This window comes from Neodiprion lecontei, chromosome 4, assembly GCF_021901455.1.
Source record: "Neodiprion lecontei isolate iyNeoLeco1 chromosome 4, iyNeoLeco1.1, whole genome shotgun sequence".
In the NCBI taxonomy this organism is placed as follows: domain Eukaryota; kingdom Metazoa; phylum Arthropoda; class Insecta; order Hymenoptera; family Diprionidae; genus Neodiprion; species Neodiprion lecontei.
Genome location: NC_060263.1, coordinates 31682065 through 31701804, shown reverse-complemented (window position 1 = coordinate 31701804; position 19740 = coordinate 31682065). Strand labels below are relative to the sequence as shown.

The 19740-nt window shown below is 38.6% G+C and overlaps 1 protein-coding gene across 4 annotated transcripts in view; it reads right to left on the bottom strand.

The window, feature by feature from the left end:
- The window catches only part of LOC107226045 (putative fatty acyl-CoA reductase CG5065), a 41777-nt gene continuing 22037 nt past the window's right edge, over positions 1-19740 (bottom strand). Inside the window, exons 1-7 of one of the 4 annotated variants that reach the window (XM_015666718.2) lie at positions 9327-9972; positions 4566-4913; positions 3691-3944; positions 3222-3551; positions 2841-3098; positions 2314-2454; positions 1-538 (exon numbers count right to left, since the gene is read on the bottom strand). In XM_015666718.2, the coding sequence (XP_015522204.1) occupies positions 2319-2454; positions 2841-3098; positions 3222-3551; positions 3691-3944; positions 4566-4913; positions 9327-9524 (1524 nt within the window). In that variant the 5' untranslated portion in view covers positions 9525-9972 and the 3' untranslated portion in view covers positions 1-538; positions 2314-2318. Of the gene's footprint in view, positions 539-856; positions 2455-2840; positions 3099-3221; positions 3552-3690; positions 3945-4565; positions 4914-5849; positions 5913-9326; positions 9973-19740 lie in introns of those variants that run through there. The other 3 variants (XM_015666717.2, XM_046737105.1, XM_046737106.1) reach the window with 3 other exon arrangements.

Below are 19740 nucleotides of genomic sequence, written 5' to 3'. Positions count from 1 at the left end.
TATGAAAAAAATGTATAATTATCTTGGGATTAATTGTATTTTATGACAATGGTAGTCAAATGACAAACTATACACGGAACTTTATACCTAAAATTATAATAAGCCATCATTCAAAATGTTCTTATGACTCATGAATTTTATTTCCGTCCATTCTTCCAACAACTTTAAAGTAAATTATATACTTCTCTAAAAGGATTCTCTATTGACTCCGGAGTCACTAAAGAACCACTCTTAATTGGCAAAGACAAAAATATGATCTACTCTTTAGTAATAAAAACGTTTTGAAATAAAGGACATTAAAATTATTGAAAAAACTTTCCAACTCACTCTAGTTACTAAATATGTTAAAACAATTCTTTTGAAAAAGATCAATTCCAGCGTTGACGCTTGAAGAGATCCTCCGAAGCTTTAATGGTATTATTTTTTTTTAAGTCAAAAAAATCCTCGACAATTCTTTTTCTGATGAACTTAGAAAATTCTCCGAAGAACTATCGTCCAAAGCGCTGACAGAACTTCCTCCAAAAGGACGTGTACCAAGCTGTAAAAATGGTATATTCTTGGATGGAAATTATTATTAATACGTAGAAGGTTTCTTTATAGATTATCAGCCCTGACAATCCTGGACGGATTAAAGCTCAGTGGAAGAAAGGCACCGCAAGGGAAGCGTGGTTCGAGAATTTTACGAAAGAGAATTTCACGATTAACTAAAGATTAATTCCGTGAGTTGTCTTTGAATAACTTTGGAACCACTCTGCACGTTATTGTTTCGTGCGTATTTCCGATGAAGTATACGTAACAATTATATTTTTATACTACGAGTATTTGGGAAAATTTATAATAATTTTGGTAAAAATTATTACGGATAAAGTGAAATCTTTTAATCAATATTTTGAACAGTTATACGCTGGTGTTTTAAAATATAAATAGGAATTAATAATGTTTAGATTATTTCTATATATATTTTTAAATTTGCAGAAAACAGAGTATGCACAATAGTACTAATAGTAGAGTTTCTGCACACCAGATATAATAATTTTCTATTACATAATGAAAATGGCCCTGTTTTTTCGAGCAAGAGAGAAGTGAACTGTAATGCCTAACTGTCTATAAAAAACCTCACTCTGTATTTGGATATTCAGCGCATGGTCATCTGCCTTACGTATAACACCGGCACACAAAAAAAAAAGTTGTTTGTACATTTGACCGGACCCACCTACGGACATGTAATTCGACCCGCTAAATCCGAATTTTAAGTCCGTTTGGCCCGGTCACCCTCCAGATTTGAGTAAAGTGCAAAAAACCCAAAAAAAAGTAAAAAATTGAGAAAAACTACAATCACAGCGATGAAAAAATTTTTGTGGACTCCCATCAAGTATGATTTTCATGTATTTCAATTCACTGAATCTAAATCTGAACGTTAATTAGTCCGTTGAGCCGTCAAAGTTTGAAAAAATTGCGAAAAACCGAAAAAAATTGCATAAAATCATGAAAAACCGAAACTATCGAGAGGAAAAAAAATTTTTGGATTGAGTATGAGTTTCATGTATTCTTTCCACTGAATCTGAATCTGAAGTTTTTTTTGTCCCATTAACGTTTCAAAATTTAAAAAAATCTCAAAAAACCAAAAAAATTGGAAATAGATCTATAGATTTTTTCTTATATTTATAACTGCAATTTTCCCAATTTTTATGGTTTTTTCAGATTTTTTTAAATTTTGAAACGTTAATGGGATAAAAAAAAACTTCAGATTCAGATTCAGTGGATCAAAACACATGAAAATCATACTCAATCTGAGTCCAAAAAATTTTTTTCATCCCGATAGTTTCGGTTTATCATGATTTTATGCAATTTTTTTCGGTTTTTCGCAATTCTTTCAAACTTTGACGGCTCAACGGGCTAATGAACATTCAGATTTAGATTCAGTGAATTCAAATACATGAAAATCATACTTGATCCGAATCCACAAAAATTTTTTCATCGCTGTGATTGCAGTTTTTCTCAATTTTTTGCCTTTTTTTGGGTTTTTTGCATTTTACTCAAATTTGGAGGGTGACTGGGCCAAACGGACTTCAAATTCGGACTCAGCGGGTCGAATTACATGTCCGTAGGTGGGTCCGGTCAAATGTACAAACAACTTTTTTTTTTTGTGTGCCGGTGTAATCAACGACATTCATATGACAAAAATACATGCCTTATAAGAATAATCTGCACAAGAAAGATAAACGTATGATTGATTTCGTGCGAATTATCATTGCAATATAAATACTGAAATGAGAAAGTCATGCTCATTTTATTTTTAACCAACTCTATTACCATTATTAAACCCAAATCAAAAAAAGCACGATACAGCCAGCAACGAACGCAGCTACCCAAGAAGAACATACAAAAAGTGAAGTAATTCCCCAAAGAAGGAAAAAACTTAGAAACGGAGTGACGGCAGCGATTATCCGCAACCTGAAACAGAGAAAAAGTCATATTAAACTCTTTTACAACAATCTTGAAGCAACTAATTATAATAGAAAGGAATTAGGTTCATACATAAACCATACCTCTCACGATTACCTCTTGCGTAATATTGTTACGATCAATTTCAACATTTTCCAAGATCACTCGGAGACCCTTCAAAGGGACCTTCGATAAAACTAGTTCTGTAGGTCAGATGATGAAATTTTGAAGATACGGTAAACAAGTATCGCTTTTACACACCCTACGCGGTTACACTTCGAAAATGACAGAGTGGCCCGCAGCTACTGATTCCTAATTGATTATTTACAGCCTACGTCAAACCTTCGAGTAACGTAACGAGACGAAACCTGGTTTACGCTGTCCGCAATTTTTACCTATGCATTTCACGACGCGCCCTTTCCGTCGTGTTTTGCGGTTCCCGATGGAAATACTGCCTCATCCCAATGACACATCCCTCAAGATAATCATCCCAGTTAATTAGTTTAGGGTCGAAGGGATATGCCCTTCGTTCTTCTTCGGGCAATATCGAGGCGAGCGCCGATACCTTTGCGGTATCGAAGGGCCATTCCCTTATCGTAAAGTACGCCGTGTATTTGCAGCCTCTGGCATACTTTCGCTGCAATTCATATAGCCTGCAAATGATAAACACAAATCACATTAACCATTAACTCTGGCCGTTTCAGCTGAAACAAAAATCTCCGTATTTCAGCAAAGCTCTGATCGTATTGAGTTGTAGGTTGATATGTATAACTTACGTAGGTTTCAGCCCGCGGAGTAGAAAAATGTCCACGAAGAAGGCAGGAATTATTTGGAAGACCCAGATAACAATGAAGTTCCTGAATCCGCTCAGTCTTGTTTTGGCTTCGGGGTACCAGAGCACCCTTTTGCAAGGGTGATCCTGGGCTGCCTTGACAACCGCGTTGCAGTATCTTCCCCAAGTCACGGGATTCTCAGTCCCGGAAGTGCAGTGATAAATATGCAGAGTCTCTGGATCACGGACCGCTTGAAGTGCGGAAGCCAGAATCACAGAGACGACCATATCGGCGGGAATGACATCGGTGATACCATCCGGCCGTGACGGAACTCTGGCATGTAATGATTTTCATCGAAATAATACTAAAACTTTTAATACGAAACGAGTGAAGAAAATAAAATAAAAAATAAAAACGTCCAACCGACTCAAAGTCTGCACCATATCTGTATCATCGTGATCGTTATCCTTACGTGCGAAATATGCCCTTGTTGACTCCCGCTATAAATCCGCAGGCCCCGTTGTTCACGTTATCCACCCAGCCTCTCTTCGGTATCTTCCAAGTATTCAGGACGATGCTGGGTCTCACTATACTCAGCGCCAAATGACCACGTTCTTTAGCCAGTAGGGCTTCAGCCATTTGTTTCGTGAAAGTGTAAGTATTGGGATGATCCCCTATCAGTTCAGCGGTTTTTTGCTGCACCTCTTCAGCGGATAGATTTTTCACCTGCATCGAGGGTAAAATTTGCATATCGTTAGCCATCGGTGGACTCTTGAGCCCCTCAAGAATCGTGGAAAAATATTACTGCGAATGATTTGTTTTGCTATCTTCACGGATGACGACAGTGGCGTTGCCTTTGTTTGATATTGATATTGGACTTGATTGCGTTTCGAGTGTCTTCTGACGCAGATACATACTGGGATCACACTCTGTCCAATGAGGATGAGACCTCTGTGACTCTATCCTGACGTTGCTAACCCTCGAGCAAACATCGAGTTAAAAAAAAAACGTATGCTTCATCTTAATTACTTTCAGTGACTAAATACATCATCTCACAACCGTCCCGCCGTTACAAAAGATACGCATTAGCATTTCGTGACAACACCAATATTCATTAGCGAGTCCGTAATATGTCACATTGATGTTTACGTGATCCAAATACTACTGGCACGATATATGTTTGCAATCTTTACGCAAGCTCCAATCCACCGAAATCGGGTCTCAACAAGCCGCTTAACACGAGTATCCTGGTAATTGCTTACAATTAGAAGTACGCGAAAGTATAGAACTGTCATCGATCTAACCAAAGCCAATTCTCCCCAACGTTGCTCGTTATGTTCTACCTACCATTTCCAAAAACTTTATCGGGTCGCACGGAGTCGGATATAACTTTTCTTCCACAACGGCGTGCCTGACGGTGCAGTTGGCATAGGCAGTCGAAACGTACACCATGACTTTGCAGTTGGCCATTTTTTTGGCCAAGTTCAGGACTTGCCTGGTACCCTCGAGATTAATTCTGATTGCCAAGTCCAGGCGTGCTGCAAATGAGATGAAAGCCGCCGCGTGGAAAACCAAGGTGCACTCAGACACCAAAAGTTTTCGATCAGTTTCGGAAAGTCCGAGTCCATCTTCACCCACGTCACCTTCCATCACTTGCACCAAATCCAATCTGCTGGGCTGAACATCTGAGAACAACTGCGTTCAAGGAAAAATCGTGAGGAAATTTTCACTAATATATAATAATTTATAAATAACAACCAAATCATCAATCAGGCACAAGTTCGAACTCGGTAGACGCGATCAAGGAAACGTATTTAATTTATTTCGCCCTTGAATCTGACGTATCCTGCATGTTGACGATGTTTGCCAAGGCAAGTGCCTGGGACGAGTTATTGTAGGAACCGATACTGCGATGTGGGCATTCGGTGAGTTCAGTGAACATCCCAGGATCGCTTTTACCCAACTTGCAGGTAACACTACCGTTCATTCTGTGTCAAGGCTCGATAACCTCGACAATTTAAATAAAGGCTTCTCGATATGCAGAGTTGAAAACAAGCAATAAACACGCAATTTTAATCCAACTCGAAACGATGATTAGACACATTCTCGCACGCGTTTAATAGTTTTGTAATACCGAGCAGTTTCACTTTCCGTATAAAGTTTAATTTATTCAACAACCGTTGCAATTGGACCATATTGACGTGTGCGTAATAGCAATCAGTGTTTACTCATGCAAATAACGATTCGCAAACTTCTGCGACAGGTCGTCATTACCAGGAGTTTCCACTAAAAACTAAAAAGTATAAAAATAAGGATTTAAAAAATTTTTTAAAAATAAATAATGATCTGTGCCGAATACTGAAGAACTAATTATCTGAATTTGACAATTGCCTCAATATAACTCTTACACCGTAGAAAAAATCTCATGCAACACCTGCCAGGCAAAGTTATACGTAATCGTGAAGAAGTGCTACGTCATTATTTAGTCAGCACCTTGTTTTCGTAATAGAAACAGACATCAATGCATATTGATCACCTGGAGGCAATTTTTTTTTTATCTGATTACCTTTCGACAGAACTGATTCTGTGCCTTCATATAATTATTATGTAAATCTGCAACAGCTTACATACTTTTTCGAGGCTCGTTGCAAAGGTCACGTAATCCATTAACGCTGAGTATTGACATTTCTCTACGAGATTGAGCACTTTTTTTGTATCCATAATACTCCTATAGTAAATCCGTGAAAGAAATTACAAAATTTTAAGAAGGTAATCCGCATTTGTCTCGAGGAACTAACCGCTCGCCAAGTACGATTGATTTATGTGTTCTGTCGTGAGCATCGATAAGCTGCGTTCAACGGACATTTTATATTCGCATCCGCGTGTGCCGCCGTGAGTCTTTATGGTTGAGAGCATGATTGAAGTGACAGAATTACAAGTAACTACAATCAAGACACGGTACTTTGTCACATCGTTATCGCTTTGCGACTATGGCTGTCTCTTTACATGTAAGCGTAAGCGTTCGATTGTTAGATCAACTTCCCTAAAAGATTTATCAGCTAATGAATTAATTTGAGTTGAGCATAACTCGATCGCGTAGATATTCCACCGAGTATAATCAAAGTTCGGTAAAAGAACAATTAGCGTGGTTGGGAGAGTCATTCAACCCAATATAAATAAGGTTCGTGTACTTTCTCGAAAGAAAGAGAGACGTTGGAGTGGCGACACAGTTTTGGTACAATGATCTGCGGTTGTCACAGTGTTGCAAAAAACTACAATGATCAAGATCGAATCGGTCGTAAAAGACGGGGTGCAACATGACCGACAAACCGGAACTGCAGTTTTGCAAAAATTTTTACTACTCAGAATATCTGCGGAAATTGGAACATTTCGTATTATTTGGTACAAAGTTGTAAATACGCATAGTGTTTCATAAAGAATTGTTAATTTTCATTAGGAATTGTATTGTCTTGTAAATTTGTTGCTGAAAAAACACAAATTTTCATGAGCAGCTACGCATATTCACAATACTCTGTGAAAACAATTTTTCTGAAAAATTCTACCAAATGTTAACAATTTCTCTAATAATTCGTAGAAAATCATAGAAATCATTTTCACCAGGGTACACAGACCACGGTATCATCCATGCGACACGCGAAAGGACGGGAACTGGATGCTTTCTAATAAAAATCTAAACACGTAAATTGAATGGTGGAGAAAATTTCACCGGATGCTTCAATTGTTCAATCATATTTACGCCAATTGTACAGTGCGAGGACAGTGCTATTGGCGATGTTTGTCAAAGGATGTAGACTGCAGCAAGCCGTCTATACCAACGAACACGTAACATCTCTCTCAAACCAATCAAAAACCCGCATTTGAAAGTATATTTATTATACGGTACGTACATACGTCCGTGTACATAATGTGCATGAAGCGACAACGAGCGAATAACGGTATAGGAGTGGAGAAAGTCGCGCGAGGTTAGCTAATTTTCGAATCAGTAATATCACCAACATTTCTCTAATGGGAAGGCAAATTGCCGAAATCGTAGACGACCGTTGACGGAAGAAAGAATAAAAAGTAAAAAAAAAAATGGATTTTTCCTACCGGAGCGGTGGACCAGTTTAGCCCTGAACTGCCAGTCAGGCCTTTGCTCGAGTAGGTCAGTTGGACGAAGGCCGTTGCACTGCCCTTGTACAAAAGCACCTTCTGTCTGTGTCTACTAGACGTGTAGGTACGACGTATGTCAGGAGATAGGGTACGGAAGTGCCATTGAGCGGGATTGAAAAAGGCTAAGGACGCGTAAAAACTGTAGGTATAACAGATATATTGTTTTTTGTTTCTGGAAGGTGTGTTACGTCCGAAGGCAACCTCGGATATTACATCTACGGCATAAGCGGGGGTATAATTTCAGCATGGAAAGTGTGCAGCCTTGCTGATCATAGTTACAAAGATCACCCGATATGTATCCGGTAAGATAATGTTTGGGAGGAAGATGCGACTACACGGAGAGAAAAAAGTCGTTGAGTCAAAACAAAAAAGAAGAAGAGAAAGAAGAAAAATGTTTCGATCAACCGAATGCGACGATCACGGCCGGCAAAGTAAATGGTAAACGAAAAATAGGTCTGTTGAGTGAATTACTATTTAATACAAGGACGAGGATGTACAGTCGATGAAATATTAAGTTGAACGACCTGTGTTTATAGGTATAGTCAACATGAAATTCATTTTGTTAATCTGAATGTCCTAATTTTTCATCCAGCAAATGTTTGGTCAATGCACTGATCATATTCTGTTGGTTTCAAAGAATCGGAGTTAACAGAACTGAATATTCAGTTGTAAAAATCGCAGCTAAATTTATTCGTCTATTCGTGATTGTAGATAGAGATTCATTGGCCTATTTTCACGGAAATAATTTTCTTCTTGTTTCGACTAATGGATACATTTGAATCAACAAAAGTATTTGCAGTTATTAGAATTATAATTATTCACCCGGATAAACGAAAAAAAATGGTATCTACAAGACATAGATTTTTTTAGACTGAGAAACTTAGTTTGTTTCTTCCAATCGTCAAAAGTTCCTGACGGAAGGCTCATTTAGTTCATTCAATCACATACTGAGAAAAATTTCATTTGTCATAGTAACTAGAAAAATTCACTAAAACCGGTATCGTTAGAAAAACTGTTTGAATATCGTTTGAATTACGAAAAACGAGGTACGCGTAACCATTTTGGGCTAATGTCGATCATTTTTTTGGTAATTATAACGCAAAATCAGTTTGTGAGGTTTACTCTGCTCTTTGAGTTAAATAAGGCCTTAACATCAATTTATTGTTGCACAAGCATTAAATTTTCGCAACAGTCACAAGAAAATATAGTAGCATTAATCATAATGAGAAAGAATAGCAACGGATACTAGATTTTCTGATAACAGCTACATAACTAATTTTCATTTTCTACCTAGAACTATATTTTTCAATTGTGGTAAAAAATGAAAATAGTTGAGGACTAAGCGGTAACCGGAACTAAAAATTTCTCTCAGTGCACGTATTCAACAATGTATATAAATTCGAACGGAAAGGATAAAAATCATTTAGTTTGACGAAATCAGTTTCTTTACTAAATCAAACGCAGGGGTTGATTCGAGAGGGTAAAATTTGACTCCGCGAAATACCCAATTCTTTGACGACAAAAAAATATTTAGTCGAAGCAATTGCACGCATTCGATCGCAAGTATCCCCTTCTTCGACCGGATCGTTGAATCGACGCAACAAAACATTGTTTGAAACTGTCAAATTCTCAATCAAATCAACCGCATAGTTCTCAAGTAACTCGTCCGGTTGATTTGACTTGACAGAATTTGTTACGTCAACTACGTTACATTACTTACGCAACAATATTTCCACCGACTAAATCGACTCGGTCGATTCAACGACTTTTTTCTCTCCGCGTCGGCAGACGGAGCCGTGCGGCCGTGGCCATGACTTTTACGCTTCCCGGAGATGTTGTGGGCACTTGCGAAACCTCCGCACTATACCTACGACGAGTTCGGCTACGAGGTGCGTCCATGCACGTGGGCGAATGGGTGGGTGGACAAAAACTTACCTGCGATGAAAAAATGTCCTTGACACGATCCCGGGGGTCGGTTCCACGCCGGCTCCTCACCAGGAGGCAGACCCTCCTCGGCGGCGATGCGGCGGTCAGGATACGCTCCAGCAAAACGCCGCCAACGAACCCGGTCGCACCGGTCAAAAATATCGTACTATCGGATACGAGCTCCTTCAGCGAAGCCGGATGTCTCATGTTGGCGGTGCACTGTCTTCTAGGTGATACACAAGAAGCTTCGAGCCTTGGCACTTACTAGCGCATAACTTGCTCTCGTAACGCGGTCTTTGAAAGTGATTCTCTCTTTCTTACCGCCTATCGCTCACCGCGACATTGTGACACGTTTCCAAATGCATCGCCGTCAGCAAATTCCGATGCACGTACGGCAACGGCTCTGACGATTTCGACGCGTTAAGGCCCCAAACTTGCCAAATTGGCACTGAATTTCTCGTCATCTGATATCCACCAATCCGCACGCAACACCGGCGTATGTATGTTTCCCCGAGGCAGGTAACTGTATCTATCTCTCACTCTTCCCCTCTGACTTTCGGCTCTCTGACCCAAGGAAATGGTGCCTCCGAGTCCACCAACGGGTTTCACGCTCTCCCTCGCTTGCCTCTATGAATAGGCCTAGGCAGCTACGTACACGGATACAAACTAGCGTCGACTCCTAGCAACGCTCCGCAAATTTCCAAGATTTACCTAGTTTCCGAGAGGCGAAGAAATAACTCTCGAAATCATTATTTGCACCGTGCCAACAACAGCACGGAGCAATTTTACGATATCACGAATACCAAAGTCATCGTCTTAATGACGCGTTCCGTTTACCATCCGCACACACGTATATATATATACGTATATACGTGTGACCCCTTTTTCCCGGATCCTTTAATTGCGTTGGCAATTTAGGCCACGTAATTCTCGCATCAGAAGACTTAAAACGCGTGGTAATACAGCTAGGGCATTCACACCGCAGATTAAAATTGAGAACCTGATTCTGCACCATTCTGGATAATTGTACTTATACAACTCGGTGTGACTCCAGCTGCCGTGAAACTTACTCGGAAGTTCATACGTACTATAATTTACTTTTTCTTCATATTTTTACTATCGAGTAACGAAATTGACGGATCAAAAGCGAACAACCGGATGTTGCTCAAGTACACCTCACCGCGATATTTGTCTCGCATGATTATAAACAAGCTACGTCAACCTCCGATCAACTTTCACTTGGAATCGACCGATTCGAAGACGGTCGGTGGTATCGTTGGAGAAAAAAAATTTCTTCAACCGCTTAAGACGAAAGTAATTGAAGGGTGGTGGCACGGTAAAAAGCCAAGTAAGGTTCATCGTTATACGTGCCGTGATATTACAAGCTTATGTTTATTATAGAGTAAAAATTAAAACCATCCGGTCCCAAATCCCGTCGACTCCCGCAAGTCCCCACAAAACGCAGGTAAATTCTGACTCATGAAGGTCCCGTTATCGCGAAACTTCCAATGGCGACTTTACCGAGGAAAGTAGCTTTGTCTGTGACAATGTTGCAATTTATAGACAAATATAACGTTATAAACGCTTTCACTTGCAATCAAAGCTGTTTCGAATCGAAAAATTTCAAGAACCAGCTGCGGACAGAACAGTCCGTGACAATTTTACTGGGAACTGAGGAGGTGCGCAGCATTGACCGACAAACATTGGCTCATCTTATCGTCTGTTTGAGTACTGGTGACGTTTTCGTTCCGGTGAACTTTGGAAGGTGTCGGAAAATTTTCGTAAAGCTGTCGAATAATAACAACTTATACGGATCCGAAACGGCGCAACTAAGTCCGGCAACTTGTAATACCGAAAGCGAAGCAATTTCCAGCAACAAATTAAGGCAAGCGCCCTACAGTCCTGATGAAACATTAAACTGGATGTTACTATCGTCGGCTCTCTTTTCTTCCATGACGGTAATAGAAGGCGGGCACGAGCATCGCGGGATACGATTTACACCATAGAACCCGAGGCTATGAGGTGTCTGACAGTCTCTCCTCTATAGAAGGCTAGTGAACCGGTCGCGAGACTTTCGCCTATTGACTACAAGAGCGTGGCGATGTGTGCAATATAATGAAAATATGTTGTATTAACGTATCCTGAGCGACGCGCATATATACCTATCTATGTAGGTACGTAATACGTGTAACGTTATACAATATAGCCGGGTATAAAGAGTTCAATATTCAGTTAAACGACGTGCAAATTTTTCACGCTTCAACAACTCGACAATGATACCTAAATCACGAAGGCCAGCCGTTGCTAGAGAATCCCTTCGGGCGGAATCGACGCCATTGCGGCTTAACGAGCAGCAATAACGATGTTATTGAAAGCTTGTGATTAATATGCACTCGTCGGATTTCGAGGCTTTTTTTCAATGCCAAAATTAGACGGGGCACTGGAACACGATGATCTTGAGAATTTTCAATGTTATCATCATCATTTATTTCGACGTGAGATCCCGGTGAGCGGAAGGAACTTGGTAGTTTTCTTTCTTTTTTTTTTGCCACCATTCTTGACCGCTATTAAATGGTAAAGGAGTGTCGACATGGTATTATTGACGAATGTTGATTATTAAAAAATCTCGTCACTCGCAAGAACGAAGGTCAAAACGCAAATAATTCGTAAAATCAACATTTGAATCAGAATTAGCACACTTGCAATTAATTAGCACGGTGCAGTAATTGATTCTAAGAAAATTTCTGTTCAGTTTATTTCGGTTAGTGAATAAATTGTCATTAACACGATTACAGTGCAGCTTGCGCAGCGAATTACTTACGTAACGCGTGTTTTGTAATTGTAGCAAATTTATAATAACAGTACGTTACTTGCAAATCGAATGTGCTTGCTGCAGCGATAATATGTACATTATACACGAACATAATACAACGAGTGAAATGATTATTCGACCTGTTGCAAAACTTGTGTAAAATAATCGTATGACTTTACAGATTCAATGCAGATAATTGAATCTAAAATATTACATGTTTGTACTGAGAAGGGAAATGTATAACATTATAAACGAGAGGAATAATAAATTTTTCGAAATCTGCGCGTACGTTATTGCTTGGCACTTTATTTGTTTTCATAACGAAATATTATATCAATAGAAAGTGTGATGTATAAAATTGCGTAAGAAATTTTCTTCGGTTGCGTAACTGCAGCCTAGCGCGTGTATGAAGTTTTATAAAATATACCTCATCCAATCCGGTTACGGCAAAGAAAAACAGCACGACAGTCGGCATGATTATGGGCGATGACCGAACCGCGGAAAAGGATCGCACCAGCTGATATGATATTTAACAAATTACGAAAACAATACTTTATACTCCGAGTTAACGTTCCTCTCTTTCACTTCCCTTTCTTTCCTTCATCTAATCGCTTTTTATACGTATCACACACTGACTTTTGTACGCATACATTTCGAAACGATCTTCAACAAATACGCGATGAATACATAAATTCTCTGTACACGTCGAATGGTATATTTTCACTATACTTAGAACACGATGTTTTTGCCCTCTCGTCCATAGCATTGAAAATAAATTAATTAACGAAAGAATCAAACAAACCGAATACGAAAGACCTTCTTTAACTCAGAGCCTAATGCGATACAAACGAAACCAAGTGGCGGTCGTTTTCTACATTTAAGGCAGTAGTCAGACTCTCCCGCACGCCGAAATTGGTCAAATGGTTTCAATTTACGCAAAATTTGTGACAAACGTCCCAAATGCATTCAAATTTCAATAACGCGCAAGAATATTGTAGAATAAATATTAGAGTGAAACGACAGAAAAATGCTTACCCCGAAAAGTAATAAATAATGAAAGCAAGTGAATTTACTTTTCGGTGTTTCCTGCGTGAAGTTCCATCACCTAATTACATTCCATGTGTATAAAAAGTAGATACATCTTGTTTCGAAGGACTCGCAGAGACTCACATGCTAGAAAAAGTACATCACGCCAAACCTTTGGCAACCTTATATTATATACACGCAACACGATTAATGTAGACGATGAGATATACGTAGATTTCATTCGGTGACCGTTACGTCACCCGACTACTTTCTTAATCAAAACCAATACATAAAGTCGGTTAAAACGGAAGTGAGCGTGTGATGTACGAAATTTCGTCATCACCATCATCGCGGCTGCAGCAACGAACTAAAAGGATACGATGAATTTTGAAAACGATTTTTGATTAATTGATCGATAGAATGGAATTGTACCAAATCACGATTCAGGCACATACGTGTTTTTCGCGCACTCGTGCGGTCATTTATCATACTAATTACAGTCGATTACCGCGTCGACTTATTATAGACAGAAGGAAGCATTAGTCACATTACGCGTAGAAGGTGGTTCGACGATTAACACTGCACTCATTCAAGTAGAAAGACGTTCATTCGTCCAGGATTTTAAATTATAGCCAGAATATAAATATATACTGCAAGTTGACGAACGTACTTACAATTAAACAAGGCCTTTTACGCCTCGAGAACCATAGCCGAAAGAGCAATAATTATAAAATGATCGGACCACCGTATTAAATTTCGCGACTGTGCCATTGGGTAAAAACGGCAAATTAACCTGTAGCTATACATACTGGCTACCACCACATCAATTTTCGAACACACCTCTGCATTTGTACAGCAATATAATTTATTCGAGCAAGAATTTTATAGCGAAATAAAATTCACGATTATTCTCGTGAATTTGAATTACCATTATTCATAAAAATACAATCGCACAGTGTCATTAGTCCTTGTATATTAGGGGCCATTCAAGTGTTAGCTAAGGCATTTATTACAAATTCCCCCCCCCCCTTAGTGATAACGATTAGTAACGTTTTCTTGTTTATTAATTATTAATACACATTAACATGTTCAGTAAAACATGAATGCACTATTTATTGCGCATTAAATATGTTATATATGGTTTTTTTCTTAAATACATGCAATAAACATTACATTTGCTAAGATGTTATTACTGAGCAATTCATGCATTATTAACACTGTTTTTTAAAGAAAATTTTTTACTATTTTCAAGGCGTGTTGGCTTTGAGCACGCAGTTAGAATTTCCTATGTCAGCTAACGCTTGTCTGGAAAGCCTATTGCTATAAGGTAACATTTCATAACGTGTCGCTGAATGGCCCGTTCCCCTATTTTAGCGTTATCTAATACTTGAATGGCCCCTAATAATCTGCAAACCCGGCAAAAAATTAATTGGTTATCAAAAATAGTATGTCGCTAATTTTTCAATTGTTTTTCCAAGCCATTTATCGACGACAAAACAGAGAATTGAACGATGGTAATGTTTGAAAAACTTGCAAGCTTGATGCAACTGTCAAATTATGCATTTACAATAAATTCGGGAAGAAATAATGGAGCAGAGGTATAAAACGTCGCAACGCAATTTGTTGTGCCCATAAAATTGCCAATAAATCTTCGTCTTATATTACACTTTGAATGACGAGAAATTATAGCAAATGAATGGAAAAAATATATTGTGAGCCCGAATAGTCGTTGACATCCATGAGGCTGCGAGCACCCAGAGCGAAATGGTCGAAATGTGTTATGGAAATCTTTCGACTGCGTAAAAACAAGTTTGAATGCTGCGATGCAAATGTCGATTTAAGAGGCATTCATGGGTGTCAAGTTGAGTGTATAAATCCATTACAAGGTTATTTTTTTAAATGAAAAACCCGCACGTCAGAGCCCAGTAATCAGTTGAGATGTCATCAGGTCTCGATTAAGCATATAGTTCTCAGTCGGCGATTAGGCAAATTATTCGCAGCTGCATTCCATGTGCATACAATGGGACCTTGCGGTCTAGAATTTTCAAACAATCGATTTTTTTTTCAATATTTCGAAAGTATAGTATCTTAAGAATATACTGTGAAAATTTGGTAATGATATTCACAGTATTTCAAGTTTTATAGCCCATTGAAGGTCGGCGCGAAAGTAAGTAGAAGGGTCGGTCCGCTCATTGTCAGTGAATGGTTCCATTGTTCGTAGAAAAGCAGCTGCTACCTGAGTTGTAGTGAAAATATGAGAGAAGAGTATGAGAAGACTGAAGGGATATTTTATGGTGCTGGAATTGCAGATTAATGTGAGTACACGTTTAAATCTAATTTTTTTGAGAAAATACTTATTTGAAATTTTAAACGCGTTTATCTCGAAACTACTTTTTCTGTTTTATGTTGATCATATAAAAAAAACTACTCGACCGATTCATCTCAAATTAAAATACGTTATTAAGTACACTGGCAGCTATCGCAGGGACTAAAACGAAAATTTTACATTAAATATTTATAATTTTCTTATAAGCAAAACATTGTTAAAATCAGGCTGTTTTCCGACTTCTAATTTTGACAATACACCATTTTGTCATTGTTTTTTTTTTTCCGTTTTAGTTCCAGCGATAGATATACTCATAATAATTAAGGGTCATTTTTAATTTTTTGATTTCAGATAAGTGAAGAACCAAATCGATTAACAGCAGCAAGGTCAACTTTTTTCGAAGGGACGACTTCAGCACCATTTTTAACCTAATAAAATTTTTTTTTCTTTTTTCAATTTCCAATTTCGTAAAATTTATAAGTAATAAAACATACCTATAAAATTTAAATAACGTTGTTCATTTCTTTCATTAAAAAAAAAAAATTTGGAAAAGCAGTCAAACTTTCACCCGCTAGACCGCAAGGTCCCCTTAACTACACCCGACAAACGTGCATTCAGGATTGCATTCTCTAGAATAATAATTAGAAGTGCAAGGCTGCGACGATACTTTGTGTTACAAATGTGCGTGGTAAAAAATTGAATTTTCTTATAATGTACAGTTGCGGAATCATGGCGAATTTAAATAAAAAAGGTTTTAGATTGTAGAAATGTTCTTGCGGATGGCTGGATGGTTACAGATATTTATATATATACCGGAAGTTTTCGCTGGAGAGTACCGGCACGAACTACAATGTTTCGCCCAGCATTGCCAACCTATCAGACGAATATTTCTTTTAATGGCGCCAAAAAAATTCTTTAGATTTCCTATTTAGATCGCACCACAATAATTCTTCATATTTCTCATTTTCAAGAGTCATGTTCGACGGTATTGAAACTGAATAAATACGGGAACACATAATATACTTATTTTGTTCGCTTTATAACAAGGACAATTTTCCTAGCAATATATAATGATAATTATCGAACGAAGTAACAGAGAAAGATTTATATCCTACAATCTGAATTGTAAGTATAAAGATATCGGGAACTTTTAGGTACTTGTATAACATGTTTTTATTTTTAATATTTAGGACCACCAACTTGTCAAATAAGTGCGTTTGAAAATTGAATAAACTATCTGATTGGTGCATATTTGTTCAGTAATTCTCAGGAACCTCACAACTGGTTGATTTTTAATCTGTTGTTCCGATTTCACAGATCATACTTAGAGATTTCACAGTCTTGAGATTTCTTCACAGATCTTCAGATTTTCTTTACATTCCGGCCTAACCGACAATATTTCTTAATAAGAAAACAACTTTTCTTTTTTGTTCAAATCGACTCTAAATTTCTTTAGATCTAAAGAAATTGCTTCAGGGTTGGCAACGCTGGATTCGCCGGCAGACAGGCAACCGAAGTTACATCTTACACCCAGCAAGTACCCAAGATGTAACAACGGTTGTCTATTTTCCGGCGAAACGTCGTTCGCGTCGGGACCTTTTGCAGAAAACTCCCTACATGATGTAGTTCGATGACGGGCAGCAGCTCGTGGATTTTCATGGGAAAACGTCCTGCCGCTGGATGACAACTGCTCCGTAGTTTCGCCCAAGTTGGCAAGCTCTGCCGCCACGTACCTACTATTAGATAGTACTCGAGTTTCGCAAAAATCGAATGGATACCACGTGGAGAGGAGGGTGCCAGGAGGTGACTCGAAGCGGAAGGTTGCCTAAGCGTGTCGTGTGTTATGTTATGGCAGACGGCACCGCATTGATTGGGAAATTTTATGACGGGATTGAGGACCTCGGCTGTGCGTTGGATTTTGCTCCTGCATGCGAAAAGATGCCATGATTACGTAATGCCACGCTGCTATATCGCAGGGTAAACAGAGTAAGTACGATACTAATGAAAGAATATCCGCAAGGCAATTAGCGAACCTGCGGAGTACAAATGCTGCCGTGTATTACTCGCACGAAAAATTTTATCCCACGACAGCATCCAATAATACTTCACAAGGACAATTCGACGACGTGTTATTATGACGCGGTCGGAAAAATTTGTATACGGTGACGATGGTCAGGTGACACAAGCTCAATACCCTGGCAAATATTTGTCACGATATATTAAAAGGTGCAATTTTGCGCACCGGACAATTCACAGAAACATAAATTTACACTTATAATTCGACTAACTTAGATGCGGTGATGGGTTATTCCGGAAATAAATTATCTCATTTTGGATGGTGAAATGCGTTATATATTTATAGTTTCAGGCTGTAACTGTTTTGTTAAAAGCTTTGTAATTATTGATGAGCTCTAAGTAGCGAATCGCAGACGTCATTGCGAATAACGCGTCTCGTTATGATATTACATTTATGCGTGCGTAGACGATAGTTCACCTGTGATGAGAGCAAGCTACTTGCATGCTTTTGTTTGCTCTTACCTATTTGTTTGTTGAAATATTACGCTCGCATATAATGACCCAATGCGTACATATGCAGGGTGATTCGGTATGCGGGGACCATCGGGCACTCACGGATTTCTTGCAAAAAAATAAGACTAAAATTACACTTGACAATTTTTTTTGAAAGCAATGGCTTTCGACTTAGAGGCGATTGAAGTTCACCGATCAGGCCGCAGATGGAAGATCGTCGGCTGGGCGAGAGGATGTCGTTTTTACAAGTTCGTTTCTACAAATTCTTTCCTACAAGAAATTAGATTTTTTAAATAGATTTCAACAGATTCGCTTTATTAGACTGATCAAGCCAGCGTCTGCCTCATTTTTCTGAATCTATGATGGCAAGTTTGCCCAAACAATCCGCGCCCTCCAGTTGTAATCAAGGTATATTTCCGTATACCTAATTCCAAAAACGATTTCTTATCCCCTAAAAAAGGAGGTGTGATAGTGCAATTAAGGAGCAAGAGATTACGACTAACAATAAACGTATTCAACTTGCACATGGATATGTGCATAAAAATCGCAGTTTCCTAGTTATCCAGTTTTTCGACTGGTTCGAAACTCGGGAATCTTAACTCATTTTTTGATTCCTCTGCAATTCGAATTTCCGAAAAGTTAATATTGCACATTAAAATAAAAGGGGTTCTAGTTTGATTTCCAAATATGAACGCGAGGCTGAAGGTAGTAACGTTAATGTATCGATACGTTAAATCAAAAATTATTATTCTGCATTATTAGAATACCCGAAGAAGTTGAATTTACAAAATCCGAGTTAGTCAATGCTGTATTAACAGTTTACTCAAGTAACCCTAAAGTTGCAAAATAACGACTTTTTCGAAAGATGCGTCGTTACAATAACGTTACAAACTTCAGCCTGATATATGAACATCGTTTCAGGGAGTTGAAAAAATTGCGGTGTAGTACTTGGTGCGAGGAACGGTCGAATGCCTCGTCTAAATGCGTAACATAGTTCGAGGGCAAGGAATACGGAGATAGCTAGAAGAGCGTCGCGTTTGTCAGAGTAGTGATCCTTCTTACGCAAGTACTGTACACAGCGTACCAAAGTACATTCGGCTCAATCACGAATGCAGTAGGTAATATTTATACATATACACTGTTGGGTAATGTTTGAAATGGTTTCATTTAAAATAAGCATTAAAAATGTAAATGGCATTTTGCATTTAACATTTTAAATGTTCTCAAAGTAACCACTGCCGGGTAATATTTTAAATGGTTTCATCTAAAATAGGCATTAAAAATGTAAATGGCATTTTGCATTTAACATTTGAAATGTTCTCAAATTAACCACTGCCGGGTAATATTTTAAATGGTTTCATCTAACACAGGCATTTAAAATGTAAATGGCATTTTGCATTTAACATTTGAAATGTTCTCAAACATCCATTTCAGTTGACGTTTTTCAAATCCTTTTCCATTTCTCATTTTAAATGGATCTATCGAAGCGCTTTGCCCAGCAGTGTACATGCACGGTAAACCTATTGCGATTTAAAAACAAGAAACGAAAAAATACCCTTCGACCGTGTAACGCGGTTTGAAATACAGTGCCGGAGGCAAGATTTGCCGCCACAGTGGCAAGAGCGGCGACTCCTTTCTAGGTACCACCGTATTCCTTGGCCCAAGGGTGGAGAGCTTGCGTGCAACGATCGTGAGGGAGGGCGAAGAGAGGGTGGCGGCGTTGGGTGTTG